Genomic DNA, 9,351 nt, shown 5'->3' on the forward strand with positions numbered 1-9,351 from the left:
ACAGGGTGTTTCTCAGTGTCCCCAGCCCATGGAGCAGGGTGGCAGCAGGGGGGCCCCAGTCCCCTGTGGGCTGTTCACAGCTGGAGAGCTCTGTGTCCTCACAGGAGCAGCCCCCAGGCTGGGTTATCAATGCTGGGTAAACACAGCCCTGCTGGTAGAACCGGCAGCCACCCTGACTCCTCACCCCCCCTTAATTAATCATTAACGAGCTGCCAGCAGCACTGTCACAGCCATGGGGACATCACATAGGTGGCTCTATGGGCTGAGGGGGAGCTCCCAGCAGGAGCCTTCCCCAGGCTCTGCTCGGGGCTGAGCCCCCAGTGAGTGAGGGATGCCAGGACAGGGTTCAGGGGCCATCACCCCCACAGCCCCAACCCTCAGTGCCCTGGGGGTGCTGCTGTGTCCCTTCCCCAGGCACTGGGATCCCATCTGTGATTCTCCTGAGTGCCTGTGCCAGCTCTTCCCATCCCGAGCAGGGACCCACATCCCTACAGGGAAATGCAGCCATGCCTAGATGGGTGTTTTCTTTCCCAGGAGTTCCATCAGAAGGAGCTGAGCTGGGGAGAGGCGTCACCCCAAAGATTCCTCACACATCCCACACTCGTTTTCTGCTTTATTAGGAAAGGGTGGGGGTACCTGGACAGGGATGGGGCAGCTGCCACCGCCAGTGGGGATGGTGCCCCCACCCCTCCTCCACTGGGGGAGGCTGATGGACCCCTCACCCCCAGACTGAGCAGCTCCGTTTGCTCCTGAGCCAGACCCAGCTGCCCACACAGAGGGACCCCAGGGCTGCCTCACGGGAAGGATGGGCTGTCCCTCTCCCCCTCCCCACTCCTGTTGGGGTCTGTGATGTGCCCGTGGGCTGCACATTTCACTGCCTGGGGTGCTCCCACAATCCTCCATCCCCAGGGACAGCGTTGGGGACGGGACGTGGCAGGGGAACACTCAGGGAGGGGTGGGCAGTGCAGAGCACAGTCCCGGAGCCCCCAGCGAGGGGACCCCCATCTACCTACAGGACCAAACCTTCCCCCATGGCGCTGGGGCCGGCATGGCAGGACCCAGCTATGCCTCGCTACTTCTTCACCTTGATGAGGGAGTGGTAGACAGGCTTGATGATGATGTGGAGGTGCAGGGAGTTGTCGATGAGGTACTCGGAGGTGCGTTTCTGCAGGTCGGCGTGCAGCAGGAAATCGGCCGCCTCGTCCGAGCTCTGGTGGAAGCTGTAGGCGTGCTTGACCAGCACACGGCCCTGCTGCCTCACACCCACCAGCACCGTTTTCTGGAAGGTGACTCCAGCAAAGTCGGGGCTGCTCATGGCCGGGGTGATGACGAGGCGCGGGCGCCCGTCCTCGATGCGCACGGGCGGGATGGCGCCCGCCACCGAGTCCGAGTAGACGGGGCGCAGGCTGACGGGCAGCCAGCGCGGCGAGAACAGCGCGTTCCAGGTCACCCTCTTGCCGGCGTCGTGGCTGCTGGGCCCCAGCTGGGTCTGGAAGCTGGTGCTGCGGTCGTCCCGCGCCGGGTTGGTGATGACCCACTGGGAGCCCCAGCTGGGCGCGAGGTAGTTGCGGGGCAGGAACATGCTGCAGTTGACGTCGAAGTACTTGGCGAAGTGCAGCGGGGAGGCGGCGTGGAACTGGAAAGCCTGGAAGAGCAGGTCCTGCACGGCGGCGCGGTGCCGCGCCAGCACCGCCGACTGCGCCTGCAGCCGGAACAGCTGGCTGGGCGCGATCATGGGGTAGCGGATGGCGCGCAGCACCCGCTCGGCCACGGGCGCCTCGGGCTGCCGGCGGCTCAGCCAGCTCTCCACGGCGGCGTAGAGCTCCAGCTCGCTGTGCAGCACCAGGTCGGAGCGCTCCAGCAGCAGCAGCAGCAGCTCCACGCTCACCGAGCCCCACTCGGCGCTGCCCAGCACCGCGGACAGGTTCCAGGCCAGGAACTGCAGGCAGCTCTCCTGCAGCGCCGCGTCCCCGACGCGCACGGCGTAGTGGTACCAGCCCACCACGTGGCCCTGGCTCGACTCGCTGGCCAGGTGGGTCCTCATGTACTCGGCCACGCCGCGCTGCAGCCCCCAGACCCGGTACTTGCTGGCCAGCTGGTGCATGGGGATGGCCTGGTGCAGCAGGATGGAGACCCCCCCGCAGTACAGGTACCTGGGGTGGAGCGTGGGGTGGTGACGCTGGGGACGGCCATCCCTGGCAGCTCAGTTCCCCAGGGAGCAGCTTCTGCCCTGGGCTGCTTTCCTCTGAGTATTCCCACCCCATGGGGTTCCCAGGGAAGCATCCCCCCTGTTTGGATGCTTCCCTCTGGGTGTCCCCATCCCATGTGATCTCCATGGTCACCAAGGGAGGATCCTCCTTCCCTGCCTGCATCCCCTGAAGTGGAGCATCCACTTTCCTTGGCTGCATCCCTCCAGGTACACCAACCCCACAGGATCTCTGTGGTCGCCAGGGAAGAATCTTCCCTCCTGAGCTGCTAAGCTGCTTTCCTCCCAAAATGTACATCCCTCCAAAAATGTACATCCCCAAAGGAACAACCCCCTTCCTTGGCTGCATCCCTCTGGGCATCCCCACCTCGTGGAGTTCCCCGTGGTTTCCCAGGAGAGCCGCACCCTCCTGACCTCCCATCCCTCGGGGTCCCCACACACCTGATGAACTTCTCGAAGAGCGCTGCGGTCTCGGGCGGCTCGTACAGGGTCACGACGCTCTGGTTGTGCAGGAGGCTCTCGAAGACCTCGCTCTGGAGGCTCAGCAGCAGCTGGTGCGTGTGGAACACCTTGGGCTCGTCGGAGGCGGCCGAGCGCACCCGCAGCACCGAGTCGCTGCCATTGCCGTTCTGCAGCAGCTCCTGCAGCCGCTGCAGCAGCGTCAGCGAGTGGTTGATGGTGGCCGCCGTGGAATCTCCGCTAAAATCGGCTTTTTGGGCTGCAGGGAGATGGGAGCGTCCCAGAGCTCACCCCAGTCCCAGGCACTGAGGTGGGATGGGGTTACTGGGGGGTTGTGCACCTCCTGCCTCAGCTCCCCCAGTGCCAAAGGGCTGCTGGTGCCAAGGGGGTGTGAGGGAACAAAGAACATGAGGACATTTGTGTCCCCGAGAGCCAATAAACTGCCTTTCTGCAGCAGAAGGGCTGAGACCACCATGTCCCAGGCAGGGGTGTGCTGGGAAATGGCCGGGTGCCGGCGGCGCTGGCCCTCAGCCCGGTCTGCCTGGCCTGATCCCGTCCCCGCTGCGGGCAGAGTGAGCCCCGGGCATTGCCCTGATCCCTCATGGGTACATGGGGGCACAGAGAACCCGTGGGTGTGGGGAGCCAGGCAGGCTCTGCCCCACACCCAGGAACGGGGTCCCGAGCAGCCTGGGGACACCGACTGCCCTGATGTCACTGCAGGTCCGTGCTGGGATCCCAACAGGAATTGGAGAGGGATCTGGGAATGTGGAACAGGGGGCTCCACGCTCCTGTGGGCATGACATCCTTTCTTCCTCTCCTTTCTCCCTCCTGACACCACTCCCACCGAATCCTCAGAGCATCCTTCCCCCAGGAGGAATTTGGCCCCGTCTGTCCCAAATCCATCTTGCCTCTCAAATCCCGTCTTGCTGACGGATTACCCTTCCCAGCTCCGGCTTAAATCCGGCTGAGCGGGGATGGGGAAGGGGAGCAGGCGCCCTGTACCCCTCAGTGCTGGACTCTGCCCGCGGCACCGAGCCCTTCCCGGAGCACCAGCGAGCACAGAGAGTGCAGCACACCCAGGAGCCACTTTATCCCCTCCCGGCCCCCCGACGGCAGCAGCAGAAACGCGCTCTGCTCTCCATCAGCCGCCGAGCCGCGCCCCGGCACCCGGCGAGGGCAGCGCTGCCCACCGACCCTTGGCGCCTCCCCCCTCCACGGCCACCCTTACCGGCTTGCACGGTGAGGAGGAGGAGGAGGAAGGCAGCGGCACAGCCCCAGCGGCGGGTGGCCGCGGGCCGGGAGCCCGTCAGCCTGGCCATGGCGTCGCAGGCGCATCTGCCGGGTGCGGCGCACGCTGCGAGCCCGGGGCTTATGTAGGCCACGCGCCCTCCCGGCCCGCGGGCCCGCGCCGCCGCATCGATTGGTGGAAACTGGGACCGGGTGTTGCCACGGGAACGGCTTCCAGCCTCCCTGCATCCCACCCTGACCCCCAGCCCCAGCCCCGCACCCCGGGGTGCTGCGGCGGGTCGCCACAGTCGCCGTGCGGCACCTTGTGCTGGCACCGCCGCGCCGGGGTCTGCGCGGCCGCGGTCCTTTGTGCCGGGGTCTTTGCATTCAGGGCACAGCTCGGTGGCCTCCCGCTCCCCCCGGCTCATGGGTATTCATGCCGGCAGCAGCCCATCACCATGGCATCCGCGCTGCCGGCAGGAACTGCCTGCCCTTTTCCCAGCCTTTGCAGCCAAGAGGCCGCCCGTGCGCCCTGGGCGGCCTCCCCTCCCGCCCCGACACCTCTTGGGGGGCTTCATCGTGGGGCTGGGACCCCCGCCAAAGCCGCAGCGGCACGGGCTGGGGTGGTGCTGGGTGAGCAGAGTGTCAGCCGAGTGGTGCCAGCCCCACTTCGGCTGTGGCCCCGGTGACACCATGGGGTGGGGACCCAGGACAGCAGGCGGCGGGGACACATCCCTCAGAGGAGGCAGCACAGCTCGCAGGGGCACAGCAGCCCCTTACCCACTGCCGAGGAGCCCCGTCCCCCTCACAGCAGCTTGGGTAGAGGCTTAGACACTGCTTCCAGATGTTGGGCGTGGGCAGATGTTGCTGCAGCTGCCGAGGGTGTGGGATCACCATCTGTCCCTGACCCATGGGCGCGGAAACTGAGGACAAGCCACCGATCACCCCCGTGCCGCGCAGCTGGGGCTCCCTGGCCCCTTGCAGGGACGGGCAGGTGGGCGATGCTCAAGCCCTGCGCCCCTACTGAGCAGGCGATCCCCAAAATCGCGGTGCCAGCAGAGCTCCCAGCCCGAGCGAGTGTCCTTGCACTGTGCGAGCCCGGGGGACAGGGCCCCCGCCACGGCACAGCCGGTTCACGGCTCAGCGCGTCCTCCGACGCCTCATTTCACCACCGGCCCGATAAACAACAGCTTGCGGGAGCGTGTGCCCGGCACCGTGCCAGCCCGGGCGGCAGCCACAGCCCGGGGACCCCCGCGTCCCCGCGGGGACATCGGCTGCTCACGGCGGTGAGGTGACCGTGGGGGGACACGGGGGATCATGGGGTTTGTTCTGGAGGTCACCGGGGAACGGTGACATCCCCAGCCCGCGGTGAGGTGCGGGAGCAGCTGTGCCGGCCCGGAGATTGCGGCTGAGGCGGGGCAGGGCTGGCTCACCATGGCGACCTGTGCCAGGCAGCAGTGCCAGGGCATCGCCCCGCAGGCTGGGGGGCACCGGAGAGACGGAGCTGGACCCAGGGACCGGCAGGGGACAGCAGCCCCTTCCCTGTGCTGCTGGGGAAACTGAGGCACGGGAATGGTGTCCTGGCAGTGCCAGGACAGAGCCCAGCAGGATTCACACTCATGTGCGCAGACCCGCTCCTCAGAGGTGCCCGCAGACCCAGCTGCCCACTTTCCCGCGGACCACCATTTCCTCCTGCTCTGTCGCGGTCCCTCGGAGCTCCCCGGTGACCCCTTCCCTGGCCCCCGCGGGAGCCAAGGGCCGGTGACGTGCCGGTGCCCAGCCAGCCCAGCCCGCGGCTCTGCCCGTGGCTCTGCCCACGGCGCTCTCCCTCCGCCCCGTGTCCCACTCCCCGGGAGGCTGTGCCATGCTGCGGGCGCCGGCGGGGACAGGGACACCGGCAGGGACACGGAGCCCGGAGAGCACGGGGACACTGCCGGGGACACGGACAGCGGTACGTTCGTGGGAAGCACCAAGCGCGGGGAAGGTGGCACTGCACGCCCGCCGGGTGGCACTGGGGCCACCCAGGTGACAGTCCCTGTCTCGCAGGCTTTGGGGAGCGGGACCCCGGGCAGGGGGAGCAGAGCGGGGTCCAGAGCGAACCCGCCCCCCCCCCCCGCAGCAGCACAAAGGGGATCGGGCTGGGAAAGGGTTAAGGCGCTAGCGCAGCGGCTGCAGCCGATCGATGCCCCAGTTCCGCGGGGGCCGTGGATGGATGGGACCTCCTGCTGATGAGCCGGAGCTAATTTGCAGTTAATTGGCACCCCTCTGCTCCCCCATCCCACCTCCCGCTCCTTTTCCCTCGGGCTGCGATCTTGCTTTAGTCCCGGCCGGGTGTTCCAGGGTCGGGGGGGTGGGATCCCCCAGGATCCCACACACACCTCGGGCACTTCTGGGGGAGCAGATCCATCACTGGGGGTCCCGGAACGGGAGAGAGACCTGACCGCCCCTCCAACCCCGGCCCCGAAGACGTCGAGTGTCTGCGGTGCCTGGGACAGGGGAAATTTGGGGTGTCCTTGGAGCCAGGGTCAGACTGGGAGCAGCGTGGTGCCCGTGCCCCCACCCTGAGCTCAGAACCCCCCTTTTCATCCCACAACCCCCGATCCCAGGACCCCCCGTACCCCATGACCCTTAATCTCAGGATCTCCTGCCCCCCATAACCCCCGATCCCAGGACCCCCTGTCCCCCATAACCCCCGATCCCAGGACCTCCCATTATCCCGCACCGTTCCCTGGCACTGGGACCGGGGTTGGCGGACCACCAGGGGATGCAAATTTGGGGGGATTCTGACCAATCATAATGCAGAGCTCAGCTCTGACCTCACCACTCCCGGGGAACCCCTCTCCGATTGGGGGCGGCCTGGCCCCTCTGAGCCAATAGGGGCGCAGAGCTCGGGAGGGGGTGGAGCCCCCTAATTTGTGAATGGGCGAGGGCAGCGTGGGCACGATCCGGGCGTGGGGAGCGGGCAGAGGGATGGGGCAGAGATAGGACAAGGATGGGGCAGCGATGGGCCAGATATGGGGCAGGGATAGGGCAGGGATCGGGCAGGGATGTGGCAGATATGAGGCAAACATAGGGCAGGGATTGGGCAGAGATTGGGCAGGGATAGGGCAGGGATAGGGCAGGGATAGGGCAGGGATCGGGGTACAGATAGGGATGCGGATGCGGATCCGGATTCGGGCGGGGATGCGGGCAGGGCCGTGGGCAGGGCCGCTGCCGGGCTCCTCCAGCTCCGCTGCCTCAGCCTGAGGAGCTGCAAAAGGACCCAGCTGGCAGCCTGGAGATGGCCACCCCACATTCGGCATCACTGGGGACCTCCCATCGGCACCTCTGGGTCTTCTCTGCAACCACTGGGAGCCGTCTGGTGGCACCCAGCCCGGGCTGGGGGCCAGAGCCTCCCTCTGCTGGCAGCTGCCCAAGAACATGGTGTTTTAATCCGGTTTTCTGCAAAATCGGGGCTTAGGGATAAAGAAGGAGCAGCTCTGGCTGCTGGGACATGATGCCCAGGTGCCATCAGGAGCCCTTGCTGCTCTCTGTCTCTCCTCACAGACGATCCATGGTGGAAGATGGCCGTCCCAGTGCCCAACAGCACGGCGGTGTCGTGGGCATGGTCAGAGCCAGAGCCAGAGCTGGAGCGGTCACCCTGCCTGGTTGGCATCGTCCCCATCGTGTATTACAGCGTCCTTCTGGGGCTGGGGCTGCCAGGTGAGGGGGCTGAGGGGGCTGGGGGCTGGAAAGAGAAGTCTTCAGGTTGGAGGGACTTTAGCTGCTCTCCCCCAACCTTAGACCTGCCCCCGGTGCCCGGCCGTGCAGGTGCCACTGCCATGGGGACAGATGGTATTTGCATTGCTTGGGCTGGCACACGGAAGAGATTAATCAGCTCAGCAAATCCCCACGGCACTGAGATATTTATAGCTCCCCTCAGCTGGAGCCTGGGCAGCCCCAGGGTCCAGAAACTGCGGGGTTGGGACTGTGAGCCTCCAGCTCTCACCTCCACCCACCGCTGCCCTCCCTCCAGTGAACATCCTGACTGCCGTGGCCCTGTCCCGCCTGGCCACCAGGACCAAGAAATCATCGTACTGGTACCTGCTGGCCCTGACCACCTCCGACATCCTCACCCAGGTCTTCATCATCTTCGTGGGCTTCATCCTGCAGACGGCCATCCTGGCGCGGGCGGTGCCCAGCGCCTTCATCCACACGGTCAACGTGCTGGAGTTCACAGCCAACCACGCGTCCACCTGGGTCACGGTGCTGCTGACCGTGGATCGCTACGTGGCGCTGTGCCACCCTCTGCGCTACCGCGCCGTGTCCTACCCGCGCCGCACCCGCAGGATCATCGCCGCCGTCTTCGCCGTGGCGCTGGCCACCGGCATCCCCTTCTACTGGTGGCTGGACATGTGGCGTGACGCCGACCCCCCCACGGCGCTGGACACGGCGCTCAAGTGGCTGCACTGCGTCACCAGCTACTTCCTGCCCTGCAGCATCTTCCTGGCCACCAACTCCATCATCATCCGCAAGCTGAAGCGGCGGAGGCGCGCGGGGGGCGGCAAGACCACGGCGCTGCTGCTGGCCGTCACCACCGTCTTCGTCGTGCTCTGGGCTCCCCGCACCGCCGTCATGATGTGCCACCTCTATGTGGCCTCGGTCAGGAGGGACTGGCGAGTGCACCTGGCTTTGGACATCGCCAACATGGTGGCCATGCTCAACACCTCCTTCAACTTCTTCCTCTACTGCTTCGTCAGCCAGACCTTCCGCCGCACGGTGGGCGAGGTGCTGCGGGGACAGCCCCGGCAGGGCTCCCGCCGAGGCAGTGCTCACTTCCCACCCCCAGCCCTGAAACCGCTGAAGCTGCTGGGCAGCACCACGCTCTGAGGCAGGGCAGTGCCAGTCCTGGTGCCCACCCAGCCCCACGCACTGCACCGGGACCCGGGGAGACCCCACCCTCCACAGAGCCAGGGTTAATGCTGGCGGTGCTGGCAGGAGGAGGTGGTTGTGCCCAGACATTCATTTGGGGATATTTTGTGGTGCCTGCCTGGCAGCAGGACGCCGGGATGGGCAGCTCAGCCCTGCCCATGCTCAGCCCCTTGCTGAGCATTGGAACTCATCCAGGACATGCCCCCGCTCAGTGGCACCGAGGGTCCTGCAGAGCCCAGGGGCTGCCCGTGGTGAGGGGTGGAGGGCACGAGTGAGCTGCTGCGAGCCCTGACAAGGACGTGGTGCCCGCTGGGTGCCAGTCCATAAACTGCTGACACCAAAACTCTGCCTGGCTCCCGCTCCCTGCAGGCAGCTGGAACGGAGGTACCAGCACCAGCACCTCTGGCACAGGGTCCCTCTGCCCTGCCCACCCCGGTGCCCCTGCCCTGCTGCCTGGGAGCGCTGGAGGGAGCACCCACAGGATCTGCTGTCCCCAGCAGTGGGGTCTGGATGCGTGGTAGCATCACAGCTCCTGGCCCTCACCCATT

The 9,351-nt window shown here is 66.5% G+C and overlaps 2 protein-coding genes across 3 annotated transcripts; one reads left to right on the top strand and one right to left on the bottom strand.

Annotated features, from left to right (window-relative positions):
• Positions 1-600: 600 nt before the first annotated feature.
• BTBD17 (BTB domain containing 17) lies at positions 601-4,230 on the bottom strand. The gene is made up of 3 exons (XM_079323252.1): positions 3,894-4,230; positions 2,648-2,924; positions 601-2,153 (listed from the first exon to the last, which is right to left on the bottom strand). The coding sequence occupies exons 1-3, from the start codon at positions 3,982-3,984 to the stop codon at positions 1,073-1,075; spliced, it is 1,449 nt and encodes a 482-aa protein (XP_079179378.1). The 5' UTR covers positions 3,985-4,230; the 3' UTR covers positions 601-1,072.
• A 222-nt stretch (positions 4,231-4,452) lies between these two features.
• Positions 4,453-8,993, top strand: GPR142 (G protein-coupled receptor 142). 2 transcript variants are annotated; one of them, XM_079323253.1, is made up of 3 exons: positions 4,453-5,843; positions 7,439-7,594; positions 7,908-8,993. In XM_079323253.1, the coding sequence occupies exons 1-3, from the start codon at positions 5,465-5,467 to the stop codon at positions 8,759-8,761; spliced, it is 1,389 nt and encodes a 462-aa protein (XP_079179379.1). In that variant the 5' UTR covers positions 4,453-5,464; the 3' UTR covers positions 8,762-8,993. The 2 variants fall into 2 exon arrangements, with proteins under 2 accessions (XP_079179379.1, XP_079179380.1); XM_079323254.1 differs by having other exon boundaries at positions 5,822-5,917.
• Positions 8,994-9,351: the final 358 nt, after the last annotated feature.

The sequence above is a fragment of the Erithacus rubecula genome (assembly GCF_903797595.1).
Source record: "Erithacus rubecula genome assembly, chromosome: 20".
Taxonomy (NCBI): Eukaryota; Metazoa; Chordata; class Aves; order Passeriformes; family Muscicapidae; genus Erithacus; species Erithacus rubecula.

Excerpts from the sequence above, each read along its gene's own strand:
- GPR142 (XM_079323253.1), top strand. The coding sequence starts at position 5,465 with ATGGTGTCCTGGCAGTGCCAGGACAGAGCCCAGCAGGATTCACACTCA. Across the intron at positions 5,844-7,438 it reads TGCCGGGGACACGGACAGCG|ACGATCCATGGTGGAAGATG; the intron begins GTACGTTCGTGG and ends CTCTCCTCACAG. Across the intron at positions 7,595-7,907 it reads TCTGGGGCTGGGGCTGCCAG|TGAACATCCTGACTGCCGTG; the intron begins GTGAGGGGGCTG and ends CCCTCCCTCCAG.
- BTBD17 (XM_079323252.1), bottom strand. The coding sequence starts at position 3,984 with ATGGCCAGGCTGACGGGCTCCCGGCCCGCGGCCACCCGCCGCTGGGGC. Across the intron at positions 2,925-3,893 it reads CCTCCTCACCGTGCAAGCCG|CCCAAAAAGCCGATTTTAGC; the intron begins GTAAGGGTGGCC and ends ATCTCCCTGCAG. Across the intron at positions 2,154-2,647 it reads CTCTTCGAGAAGTTCATCAG|GTACCTGTACTGCGGGGGGG; the intron begins GTGTGTGGGGAC and ends GCTCCACCCCAG.